Source organism: Clarias gariepinus, chromosome 7 (assembly GCF_024256425.1).
Source record: "Clarias gariepinus isolate MV-2021 ecotype Netherlands chromosome 7, CGAR_prim_01v2, whole genome shotgun sequence".
Taxonomy (NCBI): Eukaryota; Metazoa; Chordata; class Actinopteri; order Siluriformes; family Clariidae; genus Clarias; species Clarias gariepinus.
Window position 1 is genome coordinate 13,611,144 of NC_071106.1, and position 15,742 is coordinate 13,626,885.

The 15,742-nt window shown below is 35.9% G+C and overlaps 1 protein-coding gene across 1 annotated transcript; it reads right to left on the reverse strand.

Annotated features, from left to right (window-relative positions):
* Positions 1 to 2,970: 2,970 nt before the first annotated feature.
* Positions 2,971 to 15,105, reverse strand: LOC128528358 (uncharacterized). Its single transcript, XM_053501178.1, has 8 exons — positions 14,942 to 15,105; positions 14,500 to 14,780; positions 11,533 to 11,756; positions 9,686 to 9,784; positions 6,096 to 6,197; positions 5,885 to 5,998; positions 5,435 to 5,543; positions 2,971 to 5,345 (listed from the first exon to the last, which is right to left on the reverse strand). Exons 2-8 carry the CDS (start codon positions 14,606 to 14,608, stop codon positions 4,108 to 4,110), a joined length of 1,995 nt encoding a protein of 664 aa, XP_053357153.1. The 5' UTR covers positions 14,609 to 14,780; positions 14,942 to 15,105; the 3' UTR covers positions 2,971 to 4,107.
* Positions 15,106 to 15,742: the final 637 nt, after the last annotated feature.

Sequence of the window (15,742 nt, forward strand, 5' to 3'; positions counted from 1 at the left end):
ATCCAATTTACACTATATGGACAAACATATTTGGCCAAAACTGTTATTGAATTCAGGTCAATCAGTCGCATTATCACTAGTAAAGGGCAACCTTAATACTTTAGCATACCAAGACATTTTTGACAAACCTGTTCTTTTAACTTTGTGACAACAGTTTGGAGAAGGCCCTTTTCTATTCCAACATGCAAAGCAAGGACTATAAAGACATAGTTTGATGAGTTCGGTGTGGAAGAACTTGATTGGCCTGCATAGACCCCCGACCTCAACCCCATTAAGCACCTTTGGGATGAACTGGAATTTAAATTGCGAATGAGGCCTCCTCGTCTAACATCAGTGCGTGACCTGATAAATGCTTTACAGAATAAATGGACACAAATTTCCACAGAACAGAAAAAAATCTCGCTACAACATTACAAAATCTTAAAAGCTGCAAAACACCTTACCATGTGCAATACTGTAATATGCAATATATCAGTATTATTACAATTTTTATTATGTGGAAAATATATAATTTTTACATGTTAAGTGCAATATCCCAGCTGCTTTAAGATCTCAATTGAACAGTAATAATTTGACAATGACTATATAAATAATCTAATAGGATCACCTCTACACCTGCTTATTTATGCGGTTCATTTCATTTATTTAATCACCAAATCATGTGGCGGCAGCATAATGCATAAATGCACACGGATACAAATCAAGAGCTTGAGTTTAAATGTTTATATCAAGTACAAGACCAGAAAAAATGTGTAATCTCTGTAACTTTAATCTTAGCATGGTTATTGGTGGATCCAGATGGATTGGATTGAGTAATTCAGGAACTGCCAATTTCCTGTAATCTTCACACACTTTTACCACCAATACAGCAATAAGCTGTAAGTCTTACTTGTTTCATGCACGCAGATCATACCCTCTCTTAAAACAGTTTCCATCTTCCATGTAATTTTTCTGGTGTCTATTTACAGGAGTCAATATATTTTGTTGAAATACAATCAACAATATTATTTAAATTTTTTTTTTTAGTCCTTTCATGCTGTCATAGCTCAATCTTGATTTCGGCCTCCAGACCGCAAGGTAAGCCTCGGCTTATACTTTGGGTTAAAAAAAGGAGTTCTGTGACGCCTATATTTTTGCTCCCAAGTGGATCCCAAGTGGGGGGCTCAAATGGGGAAAAATTACTATCTTTTTTTTTTTTTTTTTTTTTTTTTTACAAATTATGCTGTTGACTGATGTAAATACAGCTAAGGAAGAATTAGAAGATCTGTGGAGTGGTTAAACACAGTAACTATTTTGGTCTATTCCTGTAGCATTGGGTATGTAGCGGGAATACAACCTAAATGGACTTCATTGCAGAGCACCATAAACATACACCTACCTTTAGAACTGATATGTTTTTTGAGTTAGGAGAAACTAAAAGACTCACAGATGAAAATGCAGGATCGACCATGTGACTATCAAGCCTTGCCATCTAGTTTAGGCCTTACTCTTCACTTGATACATATTTAAGCAAAACTTTTCTTTCTCATTGCTTTCATGCAACAACACACAGTGAAGTTGAGGGCAAAATGCAAAACATCTGTCCTGCACAAGATTTAGTTACGTCAACCAATGCTGTTTGGCAAATAGAGGTAGCAAGTTGCATAATCTATGTAAACAGATGGCAGTGTTTTTTAGGAAATGTAATAAGCGTTTTCAACTTAATGGTAAACACCCCTGATGTTATGAGCATGTCTAAAGTGTCTGGACCCAATAAACAAAGCACTGAATGAAGTAGAATCACAGCATATTAATAACGATTGAAGATCAATACTTTATCCAGTAAACAGGGTTGAGGGGGGGTCTGGAGCCTATTATACAAGTCAGGGTACATGCTGGTTGGGGTGCCAATTATTTCATAAAGCTCTTAATTCTATTTTTATTTAATATTATCATAAATATAGTGTTCCTTATTGTTTTATTACTATTTTTTTTACATACAGTATATCTGTTTATGCTTATGAATATATATTTTTGTTCAGAATTATAAGTACAATATCATTTAAGTAACATGATATCTATGATCTATATGATAACTTCCCCGGATTGCTCCCTTGTGCCTACGACTGCATAGCAGCCGTGCTGATACTCAGCACAACATCCTCACATAATACAGAGTGCTTTTGTGCTGAATATCAGCACTCCCTATCATGTGATATTGCTTTTATACAACAGTTCCACAAACAAGATTATTATTGACAGATTTTTTATTTATTTATTGACCAACCCATATCCCTCCACGACTGGCGCAACTAACTAGCTGCAAATGATTAGAGTGTTAGGTTAGAGAGTGAGGTAGAGTTCAGCCTTGTGTTAGAAGCTAGTTAGCTTTGCAACTCACATTAGCCATGAAGTGACCAACACAAATGGTTCAGAGGTAATTTGGAACGACCTATAAGCAATTATATATAAAGTGTTGTTTCAGATAAAACGTTATCAGATGTGTTTCCTTGCTGAAAGTATTTCAGTGCCTGGCTTTGAATATGGGTTTTGGCAGGCTGCTCACTCCTCTTCCTAGTACTGCAGACCGTACCTACCTACTTTCACCCATGCTGACGACCGACAGTTCAATTAATAATTGTTAAAACACCTGTGACGCACAGTAAAACATAATGTAGAGTTAAATGTTCTAGTGATATTATACTCCATGACACCACTCACTATACATACCACTGTTGTATCAAAAAAATTAAGACATTATAAAACTTACAGTTACTGTAATTCACTTACTGTATTTAGCTAATTAACTGACTCAAGAGGGTGGAAAAGGAAATTAAAAAAACAAGAGTAACAGAACTCTTTGCTCACCAAGGTCACCATATGTAAAAAAAAATTGGTTTGGTTTAATTAAACATCAAGAACATGATGTCCTCAGACATTAAATCAACATCAAACTGAGTACCAATTTAGGAAGCCAACACAAACATCAAATGATCTTTGAACATTTATTCTTGAATCCCTGCCAATACCCTCAACTATTTTCATCAGCTTTTACCATCTCAGTGTTACAACCTTACATCATTACATAAACTGGCTGGGTCAAAAATTGGGCATCGATTTTGGCTCGAAATTTAAAATGGTCGATGATGTAGGAATTGCATAATTTAACTTGGCACGTACCAGTGGCTTAAACAATCTCATTTGTTGGGAAAAAGAAAAATCTGAATTATCCCTGTATTTATTACTAATGTTTTTCAAAAAGTGATTACGCACAGCAAAAAAAATAAAGTACATAACACAAGGAAATATTAACAGAAAACGTTTAAAAATGTGACCTTCTAAGTGTCTAGGTCTGAATTTATTGCATAATCAGGAAAAAGTTTACCATGTACCATGAAAGAAATTAAGATATATCTGACAAGACTTATTTTATCCTAAAAAACTAATGAGGAGAAGGTAAACTATTTGACCTTTGAGACAAACACAATAAATAACTTGGTGGTACGAATATTAAAAAAATATTTCCGTATCTTCTTTTTAGTGGGGTCTTCAAACCTTTCATGTATCTCAAGCTACTCATCACTGTATAACTGTAACCACTTTCATGTCCAGCATGTCAACCAACTTTGTTTAATAAATGTGATAACCCTTAAACTTTCCCAACACAAGTACAAAGGTTCATGAATCAGCAGCAAATCTGATCAGTCGGGATGTCAGGGTGCACACGGAGATGTGACTGCACATTTAAAAAAAAAAAGTGGAAAGTTTTGTAATTCACAAAGGCTTACAACGGTGTTTCATCATTTATCTTTTTAAAGGCAAAACATAATAAAATGTCAAACATCCTCTAAAATGTAAATAAATAAATATTTCAATGAGGTATTTTCAAAAACTCATGTTAAATTACACTGTCTTTAAAATGTTATACAATCGCTTGTTTAAACATTGCATTTTGTCTTTTACACATTTAACAAATAAAACATTAAAGTTATGACCCAAGTCTGACATTTGAGAAGCAGCATTAAAAAAAACGAAGAGCACCACAAAAGTCTGGTTAATGATCAATATTCAATTGATATAGGGTAGATTACATAATTGCACTCGATCAGTACCCTTTTTTTCTGCACTTCACCTATACCTCCATCTCTTTGGTGGAATGTAATCAGAATCATTAGAGTCTTGTGTGTCTGATTCAGAGTCTGAATACAGTAAATTGAGATCAAACGATGCCTCTTTTTTATCTACTCTTTCCTCTTCCGGTGACTGCTCTGGAACACTATTTGGCAGTGTGGCTTGGTGACATTGCTGCTGGCTCAGTCTGCAGAGCTTCACTCTAGGCTGCAGCCACTTTGACACCATGAGGAAACTCTGAGTCTCTAAAGACAGCCTCGGTTTGCTTGATTCTAAAATTACTTGTGCATCATTTTGGCATGGAGTTACAGTTGCCGCGGGAGCAGCAGAGGACGACGACATGGATGGTGACGATGATAATGAAGACTGATGGTATGAAGACTCCGGGCACATTTTTTCAAATGACCGTCCCGGTGAATATTCTTCCTCATTCAATGGTAACTTTTGTGCGAATTTGTTTGCTGAAAATTGTGAAATATTTGTTGAAGATGAAGCGCTGTGAGATGAGGTACATGGTGATGAAGAGGTGGTAAGCTGTACTGAAAGTGCTTGAGAAGATGACAGTTGTAACATTAATGTGATGTTGCTTTTTTGGCCTGAGTTACTTTCTTGAACTGGAGATTTCTGTGAAGAAGCCATCGGTTGCAGAAGAACAACCTGTCGCTCTTCATCGCCTGTACGATATGAGAAAGGCTCTGGCTGTGAAGATGGAGAAATATTTGTAGAGGATGAGTCATCGAGAGAAGATGCTGAGGGCAGTCTGTCAGGTGTGGACTGAAAAAGTGGTGGTTCAGGTGACAGAGGAGTGCATTCCACCTGCATCAGTGAAGCGTCCTCGTCCTGACCCCTCAGCTCCTCCGAGCATTCTTGGAGGATACTCCTCATTCTCTTGCCATGTCTGGAGCACAGATGCTCTGGTAAGTCATCTTGAGCTTTACTTTCTTCAGCGAGTCTGGTCTCAGTCATCTGAGGACACCATTCTTTAAGCACACATGGGAGTTTGTGAGCCTGATCTAAAACATGCTTCTTCAACTTTGTCCTCTGTTGTTCAAAATTTTTATTTCTATTTACCCATGAGCTCTGAGAGGATGTCTGTGACAGCCAATCTTCCTCTACCTCTTCCAGAGATGACTTAAGGGCTACACAATTAGCAACTGACACTGGTCCATCACCTTGAGCTCCTTTACATTGCTTCCACTTTTCTGTACTTTTATGCTCCTTGTGGCTTGCCATAGCTGGAGCAAAGGAAAAAAAAAACATATAATGCAGTGTTTCAATGTAAATGTAAGAACGTTCACTGATAAAATACTTGATTAAGACTTACCACATCTCAGTAGCTTTTTTAGAGCTGTGGCTGGAGGTGCACTATTACAGGTAAATAACTGCTGCAGGAACTCTTCTCTCCCCTTCAGTGGCCCTGATTGTTTTAGGATCTAAATGTGTTCAGACAATCAACTTAATTTTATTTTATTTAAATATTACAATATTAACCTTCTATTTTAATTCCAGATGAGCAAGCTATGGGCAACAATGGTATAAAAAAAAAAAAACAGTCTCTAGAATGATAGTAGATTTTAAAGCTCAAATCTACACTAGTTGAGATCATCCACTAATAAAAGGGAGATATTGTGTGATTAATTGTTTCTGAGATGTGAAAATATTTACGAGACCCATGTAGGATATTCTGCATAAGTGTAAATAACGAAGACAAATAGACAAGCAAATGAGACATAGACATAATCATAATTGTGAAACACATGGCTCATGGCTTTACCTGGTCAATGTAAGTGGGTTGTCGAAGGGCTTTGTTCAGCTCTTCTAAATAATGAAACAATCTCTCTTCCAACTTCACAGTGTATCTTTCACCGTACTGTTCTTCCATCAGATTCTAAAAAGCATTATAATAAAATGCTAAAGACATCAAGAAAATTCAGAACTTTTTTTATCCTTTATTATTACTTACATCCAAACACATTTTCACTCACTCTGACATAATGTTTGCGCATTTCTGGGTTTCTTGTCAGTAACTGAGCAAACTTCCTGAAGTCCCTCTGGGCCTTCTGCATCAGCTCCATATGCCTGTGACTCTGCAATTACAAAAGGACAATTTTAAACATTCTCAAATCCAGTAAACTTAGAGTGGTCTAAAAACCGTGCAAAAGTGCAAAAGTATTCATACCCCTTAAACTTTTCCACATTTTCTCACGTTACTATCACAAACGTAAATGTAAAGTGGTTAAAAAAAATAAATAAATTACAAATAAATATCTGAAAAGTGTGCCGTGCATTTGTGTTTAGTCCCTCTGAATCAACACGCTGTAGAAACACATTTCACTGCAATTACTGCTGCAAATCTTTTGAGTTATGCATTTACAGTGGGGCAAAAAAAGTATTTAGTCAGCCACCAATTGTGCAAGTTCTCCCCTTTAAAAAGATGAGAGAGGCCTGTAATTATCATCATAGGTATACCTCAACTATGAGAGACAAAATAAAAAAGAAGAATCCAGAAAATTACAGAATTTATTTGCAAATTATGGTGGAAAATAAGTATTTGGTCACCAACAAAATTTAATCTTAATACTTTGTTATATACCCTTTGTTGGTAATGACAGAGGTCAAACATTTTCTTTAAGTCTTCACAAGATTTTTACACACTTTTGCTGATATTTTGGCCCATTACTCCATGCAGATTTTTTCTACAGCAGTGATGTTTTGGGGCTAACGCTGGGCAACATGGACTTTCAAATCCCTCTATCCCTCTAAAGATTTTCTATGGGGTTGAGATCTGGAGACTGGCTAGGCCACTCCAGGACCTTGAAATGCTTCTTACGAAGCCATTTCTTCGTTGCCCACGCGGTGTGTTTGGGATCATCGTTATGCTGAAAGACCCAGCTACGTTTCATCTTCAATTCCCTTCAATTCTTTGCAAAATAGCTCAAGCTTAGTCAGATTGAATGAAGTATCTGTAAACAGCTATTTTTTTGTCTTGCCACAGAGTCTAATTTGGATTTAAGTCTGTATTTTGACTGGGCCATTCTAACACATGAATATGCTTTGATCTAAACCATTCTATTATAACTCTGGCTGTATGTTTAGGGTCGTTGTCTTGCTAAAAGGTGAATCTCTGCCCCAGTCCTAAGTCTTTTGCAGACTCTAACAGGTTTTCTTTCAAGATTGTCTGGTATTTGGCTCCATCCACCCATGAACTCTGACCAGCTTCCCCATCACTGCTAAGAAAAAGCATCCCTAAAACATGACGCTGCCAAATCCATGCAAAGTGTTAGTTTTTCACCACATAAAGCATTTTGCAATTATGTCAAAAGGTTTGGCCAATTTTGTTCTCATCTGACCAGAGCACCTTTCTCCACATCGCTTGTCACAAACTGCAAATTAGACTTCTTATGGCTTTCTTTCACAATGCCTTTTTTTTCTCTTGCCAACCTTCCATAAATGCCAGATTTGTTGAGTGCACAACTAACAATTGTTCTGTGGACAGCTACCACCTGAGCTGTGGATCTCTACAGCTCCTCCAGAGTTACCATGGGCCTCTTGTCTGCTTCTCTAATTAATGCTCTTCTTTGCCTCAGTTTAGGTAGCCACACTCTTTTCATGTTTGGACGATGGATTGAACAGTGCTTCGTTAGACGTTCAAAGCTTGGGATATTTTTTTTAAAACCTTCCCTGCTTTAAACTTTATGACTTATCCTTGACCTGTCGGGTGTGTTCCCTGATCTTCCCTGTGTTTACTAATGTTCTCTAACAACCCACAGAGGGCTTCACTGAACTGTACTTCTACTGAGATTAAATTACACACAGGTGAACTCCTAATTCAATAATTCTGTGATTTTGAAGGCAATTGGTTTTACTGTATTTTAGTTAGAGGTATCAGAGTAAAGGGGGATGAATACAAATGTAAATGCACTTTTCAGATATTTATTTATTTTTTTAATATATAATTTTCCTTTCATTTCACAATTATGTGCCACTTTGTATTGGTAGATCACATAAAATCCCAATAAAATACATTTACTTTTGTGTTTTTTTCTTCATATTGTGTTTCAGGTACATTATATATTTACAATATGTCATTTTAAAAATGAGAGTTTTTCTCTTTCCTGCTGTCTCTTAAATAAAAGAAGTTCCGTTAATTATTTTCTGTCTTGAAATTTTTATTATGTTTTATAAATATGAAATTAAGACAAGTTTTGTTCCCTTGTGTTTTATACTCAATTCAGTACTGTAAGAATTCATTTAATAAATTTAGTGTATGCATTCACAGTCCTTGGTATAGAAGTACATGGATATAAAACAGCTTTCCTTAGTGTTTTTAGGAACAAGAAACAGCATTCAATGGCAATTCTACACGTTTTAGTTGCACATGTTTTGTTATCACAAACATAAATGTGTTGACCTAGCAGGGAAAAGGGGGGAAAACAAGCCTACTCTTTAATAATCTTATACGGTGGAACTTTGGATTGCGAGTAAATTGGTCTGCAAGCGTTTTGCAACATTTTTAAAATAAATTTTAACTTAATAAAGGAACGAGTTCTTGATATATGAGTAGTACGCATGCACTTTGTCTGCCGAGCATCACAAGTCATCGTACACAGTAGCCCCCTCCCTTCTTCTCTCCTCTCGCCTTCACACATACACGTGCGTGCACGCACAAACAAACAAACAAACAAACAAACAAACAAACAAATGGAAACACTACTCTGTCAGGATTCTTTTTAAAGGTAAAGTGCAGTTATATATATATATATATATATATATATATATATATATATATTTTTTTTTTTTTTTTTTTTTTTGCTTGCGGAACGAATCATCTGATTTTCCATTATTTCTTCTACGAGAAATAATTATGTTTGATATACAAGAAAAAAATACAAGTTGGATATACAAGAAAAATCCAAGTGTTTTACATAATATAGATATACAAGCACTCTTACAGAATGAATTATGCTCGCAATTTAAAGTTCCACAGTAATTAAATTAAACCAGCTTAAAGTGTCTATAATTTAATTAATTAATTTGGGTGCCCATGACATGAGATGACGTGAGATGTTACGTTGATAAAAGAGGTCTACAGTAAGCAGAAAAACCAGACTGGGATAACAGGAAAGATACAGTAACTCTCACTCTGTACAGCGGTGGTGAGCAGAAAAAAACATCTCAGACCACACACTATGCCAAACCTTGAGCCAAACAAGCTACAACAGCACCACTCCTGTCAGTGAAGAACATCAATTAGAGCTTATAATTTGGACAATTTTGATGATAAAATATTGGCAAAAAAGACCAAATGAAATTGAATAAAATTGGAAAGCATGTGTATGGGTATTCCAAAAAAGGATGTATACCACAGTGATATAAACTTGAACAAAATTATTGAATATTTATATGAAAGTTTTTAATTTTTTTTTTGCGGAGACCTGATTTAAATTTTTTTTTTTTTTAATGATAGAGAAAGATTGACTGTGCACATGTATGAAATGAAGTATAGTGTTTGACTCCTGCATTTTTTTTGTAGATTTAGTGTCCCCTAGAGGAGAAAAATACAAAATCCACTTACACTCCGATAATACTGTAGAAGACTGTCAGAAAAGAAGCTTTCAATCTTGTCTGTAATACTCTCTATGTTCTGCTCGTCCCACAACATCCACATTATGACCTGAAACATATATAAAAATCATAATTGTATACTCTAATCTCAGTGTTTATTGGTTCATTGTGCTGGACTATACAGTAAATATCAAACAAGCTGAATGAGGACTGCATCTAAATACACTAGCAGTGAAAGGTTTGGACACACCTTCCAATTCCATGGTCTTTCCTGATTTTTATTTCTTTCTACATTGTTAAACAATGCTAAAGGTATCCAAAATATGCAATTATCTCCTTATGTAGCAGGCACATCTAATATTAAGATGTGTCTGCTACATAAAGCTCTGTAAAGCCTTCATAACAGCTCTAATATTAGGGGCTGTTAATTGGTGATTTCTGAGACTGGTAACTCTAATCGTGTTTTCAAAAAGTCAAAAACAAAATAAAATGAAAACAAAACAACAAAACTTAACACAAAATAACAAATTTAAAAACAAAATAACAAAACCGAATACAATATAACAAATCCGAAAACACAACGACATATCCAAAAACAAAATACTAAATGAAAAAACACAACAACAATTCACTCAAACCGGAAAGGGTAGGTATAGTTTACAAATTAAATTCTTATCGCTAATTGGATGAGACATCTGTCACTCAAGACATACAAGAAGTACTATCAAGTGAAATCAGAACGATTTTTAAAGCACATTTAACACAATTTAGTTGACCAAAGTGCTGTATAATCCTAAAATACTAAAATGAATCTTTAAATGAAAATACATCTAAATGTCCGTGTGGCTGCAGTACTTCCTGTATATTTTGAGTGACAGATGTCTTGTCGAATCAGCGGTAAGAATCAACAAGCCGAAAAAGGTAGGTGTGGTTTGCGAATTACATCCTTACCGCAATAAGAATTTCATTCGCACTCATAGGCGAGTTGATTCTTACTACTGATTAAAAATTAAGTGACAGACGTCTCATTCAATTAGCGATAAGAATTTTATTCGCAAACTATACCTACCTTTTCCGTTTTGACTGAAATGTCGTTGTGTTTTCTTATTTGTTATATTGTTTTTAGTTTGGTTGTTTTGTTTTTGGTTATGGTATTTAGTTTTTGGTGTTATTATTATTATTTTTTTGTTATTTTGTTTTTAAATTTATTTTGTTTTTAAATTTATTTTGTTTTCAGTTTTGTTATTTTTTTTATTTTTATTTATTTGTTATTGTTTTCTGTTTTGGTAATTTGTTTTGCACTTCTCAGCCACTGAGGCAAAGGAACAATTGCTGTTTACAGGAACAAAAGCATTCACATTGTTTTTTTTCATCTGTGCCCAAGTACGACATATCCTTAAAGAGACCACTATTTCCAGTGGACTCGGTTTCCAAGCACTGAACGATGGTGTTCTCAGAGTCTCAGTGTCAAGTGCTCTCAGAAACGATCCTGATGTCCTAATGTGAAAACGCCCTAACTAAACTTCTCCACTGCAGCAGAGGTACGTTTTGGTCTTGCTTTTCTGGGCAATCTTCATGAGAGCCAGATTCATGATGCTTGATGCTTGGTTTTGCAAATGCACTTGAAAATGCTGTTCTTGTAAGTACTATTTGAGAACAGCTGACCTTCATGTTCTAAATTAGCAACTGTTGTTACTTAATTACCTAATACCATAAGTGTTATTTTATAGTTTAAAAAAAAAAAAAAATCCAGTATTGTTCTAAAATGTAAAAAATTTAATCCGAACTTGTGTCCAACCTTGTGACTGGTACTTTATGTAACCGCATATTAACAAATCATCATTAAGCCACATTTACCAAGGTTTTTAGGCCAAACATTATCTTCATGTGCTTGATAGGCGTCACTAGTTGAGGCAGCAAAGTGTGAGTGGTATCCAGAAACTCCATGACTTGCTCAAAGTGTTCGATGTCTCTGGCCCGGATAACCATCCAGGACTCGGCCGCCGTCACGCGGATGCTGCACAGATCCTTCAGACTCAGGCTGCTCCGGTCACCTTCCAGCCACAGCGGGGGGCCTAAAACTTTTACACAACACCTGTATCATCCACAATGCTGTTGAAGCTACAAATCACTTGCTATGATTACTATAAAAGAACATGACATACGTGATGACAATTCAATACAATTAAAACGCAATTGCATTGCCATCACGTACGTCATGTTCTAAAATAGTGTAAATCTGTAAGGTGCCCGAACACCAATTGTACAGTTGTTTGAAAAAGTATTTGCCTACTGCCTGAACTAAATTTTTTTTGCGTATGTCACATTTACATGATTGAAATTATCAAAAAATGTAAGAAAGTACAAATTAAATCTGTTCTGGAGCCAAGTTCTTAAGGCAAAATTTCATATTGCAAAATGCATTTTCCTATGGAAAATAATATAAATGCAAATAATTTGTTCCATTAAAAAAAAAACATGTAAATAAAGTACAATACAAAAAAATAGACAGTTCATTTAACCATAATTTATGATGAATATTTTGCTGTCTTCTTTGCATTGCTCTTATAAAAACGTATAAATGTACAGTGAAACCTTGGATTATGATTAACTCGGTTTACGAGTGTTCCGCAAGACGAGCAAAGATTTTTAATCAATTTTGACTTGGAAAACGAGCATTGTCTTGGTTTACGAAGACTGAGTATGCATGCGCTTCTTGATTTGATGCCGAGTGTCACATGATTACAACTGAGCCAACGGTTTTTCTCTCTCTTGCTCAGCGGGTAATCATCTCCCCTGCTGGGTCTTACTCTTGCTGGTGTAATTACCATCCGTGGGTGTATGTGTGTGTTTTTTTCTTTCTCTTGCGCTGCAGAGTGTGTGTGTGTGTTTTTCTTTCTCTTGCGCTGCAGAGTGTGTGTGTTATGTTTGCGCGTGCGTAATTTAACACCACGCCGGTTTACACACACACACTCTTTCTCGTCATTAGTGTGTGTCAGTGTTTAAGTGTGTGTGTTATGTGTGGTTGCACGTGTAATTTGACACCGTGCTGGTTCACTCTCTCTCTCGCCTTATATGTGTTTGTGTGTGTGTGTGTTTGTGTGTGTGTAAAACAGATAGGGGGTGCTTTACTCTCACACAACCGGCACGGTGTCAAATTATGCGCATGCACACACTCAGCAGCGCAGGAGAGAGAAAAACACACAGCGCCTGTGCGCATAAATGGAAACACTTATCTGTCGAGATTTATTTTTACTTTTTTAAGGTAAAGTGCAGGTTCATTTGTTTCATTTGTACTTTATATTTTCTGTTAATTATTTTTATGTATTTATTTTTTTGGGCTGTGGAACGATTTATTTTAATTTCCATTATTTCTTATAGGAAAATGTGTAATCTTTGATTTACGAATGTTTTGGAATACGAGCCTGCTTCCGGAACGAATTATGCTCGTAATCCGAGGTTCCACTGTACTCTAAAATCAACACCGTCAAACCTGAAAATTATATAATTAAAACACACCCAACACTATCAAAAGTAACAAACTTGTCATTGCTTTTTCCCTATACAGCACAGCTTAAAAATAAAAAAAATCATACAAAATTACCACTGTTCGGTTAGGTTCAGTCATAAATGCCTTTCTTTTCCAAAGCAAATTTTTTGTTTTTAACATAAAAATTCATGAGGTACCCCTATATTACACAAAGAAAACCTAAGTAAATTACAGTTTACTACAGTTTTGAAATTATGATTTCATTTATTAAGGGGAAGAAAAAAAGCTTTCCAAACCGTCCTGGCCTTATGTAAAAAATTAATTGCCCCTCACCCTTCTGCTAGATCATGAATGAACTGTGATTTTAGGAAAGCTGAGTTAAATTTTCCTTAAAACACCTGATTACTGCCAGACCTGTTAAATAAAATAAAAAAATCAGTTAAATAGAACAATAACACATAAACTGGGCAAAAATGGCATCCATAGGAAAGTTCCAAGGTGAAAGTTACTGCTAATAAAAAACGAACACAAAGGCTCAAAAAATATCTTGCTTATCGTCAAGACTTTTGAGTAAATATTCAGTGGACTGATGAGACAAAAGTGTAACTTTTTGGAAGGTGTGTGTCCTGTTACATAAAAAGAACATCATACTAACAGTCAACCATGGTGGTGGTAGTCTGATGGTTTCGGGCTGCTTTGCATTTTCAGGACCTGGTCGACCTGCTCTTTAGCAGAAAATCCTGAAGAAGAATGTCCGGCTATCAGTTTGTGACCTCAAGCTCAAGTGTACTTAGGTTATGCAGCAGGACACTGATCCAAAACACCACAAGTCTACGTCTGAAAAGCTAAAAAATGTCAAAATTAACGGTTTGCCGTGATATAATCAAGGTCTGGACTTAAATCTAAATTGAGAGCCTTAAACAAGCTGTTCCTGCTTGAAAACCCTCCAATGTGGGTGAATTAAAACAATTCTGCGAAGAAGAGTGGGCCAAAATTCCTCCACAGAGATATAAAAGACCCTTTGTCAGTTATCGCAAATGCTTGTTTGCACTTGTTGACACAACCAGTTATTAGGTTTATGGGGCAATTACCTTTTCACCTAGGGCCAGCTAGGTTTGGGCAGCTTTTTTTCTCTAGATAAATTAAATCACCGCTTAAAAACAGAATTTTGTATTTACTTAAATATTTATAATAAAATTAGGTATTATTAAGAGGTGTGACAAATATTAAAAAAAAAAAAAACCTAGACAAATACCTTTTTTTTTTCTCATACACTTACACCTGAACCAAGCACACCACACACACACACACAAAGTTGAAAAGTCTTGACTTACCTTCTAACACCTCCATCATCCGGTGAGTCCAGGCATACTCAATTATCCACACTGGTAAAGTAGATATGACGTCAGAGGATGTTTTCTCGCAGCACAACCTGTCCTCCATCCCAGAATAACTCAAACATCATATCACCACATTACACCCTTCATTACGCTCCGCTCACACACACATGATTGATGTCTTCATCATCTCTATGGCGTTGCTATGGTGTCCATCAGCGCGCGCTGCCCTCCTGAACGTCCACTTCCGGTGGACATGTACGGGCAAGTCCACACAACTGAAACACAGGAAAAGAAAATTAAATATTATATAAACTGTAAATGTTCATAATTCAGAAGATAAACCTAACACCTGCAGAGGATGTCATAGCGCTAAAGCTGATTTATATTCCACTAAAAAAAACGTCGATACAATTTTATTAGTCTTTATTTTTCCTACCTCATTCACCGTCCACAACAGGCGGCGGTTAAAATACAAATACCCCCTCGCCCCCTACTCAAAGACACTCCACAGGGCAGGAAATTACTTTTACTACACGCTACCTAGGGCACTTTACGTCCAATGAGCCCATTAGATTTCGCCTGCGATAACGACAATCCTAACGGCTGGTTTAACAAATGGCGTCCAATGGAGAACACTTTCCATAATTAAAGTCTCTCTAAATCACAAGTTGCAAGGTTTCGACACAACTAATAATGCAACAAATCTTAAAAAATGACACGTTTTAATTTGTATTATGTTAATTTTTTTACTTTTAAATGTTTTAATTAATGTATTAATGGAATAATTTATTCATACATTTGTTTTCTACACCGCTTATTCTGTACAGCAGGGTTCTTGAATTAAAATTGAAGAAGATCCAGGCAATAAAATGTTTTTTACGAATTTCAAGGGCAGAATTTCATGTTTGTAATATTATTCAGATCTCTACATATGCAGTCATTGTAAGTCTATAAACAAAAATCAATGAAAACTGGCCAATCCATTGCAGGGCACACACTACGCACAATTTGGGAACGCTATATTAACCTAAATCAGTGCGTGTTTGGACTGTGGGAGGAAACCCACCAAGTATGGTGAGACAGGGCGGGGGGTTACCACAACTATATGGGGGCAATGGCAAAATTTTTATTTATAAATCCAGGGGGTTAATATACATACACTGTGGAATAAGAAAAAAATATATAATTCCTGGGTTGTTCAAATCAAACCGGGACAGGTGGTGAAATTTTGTCCCTT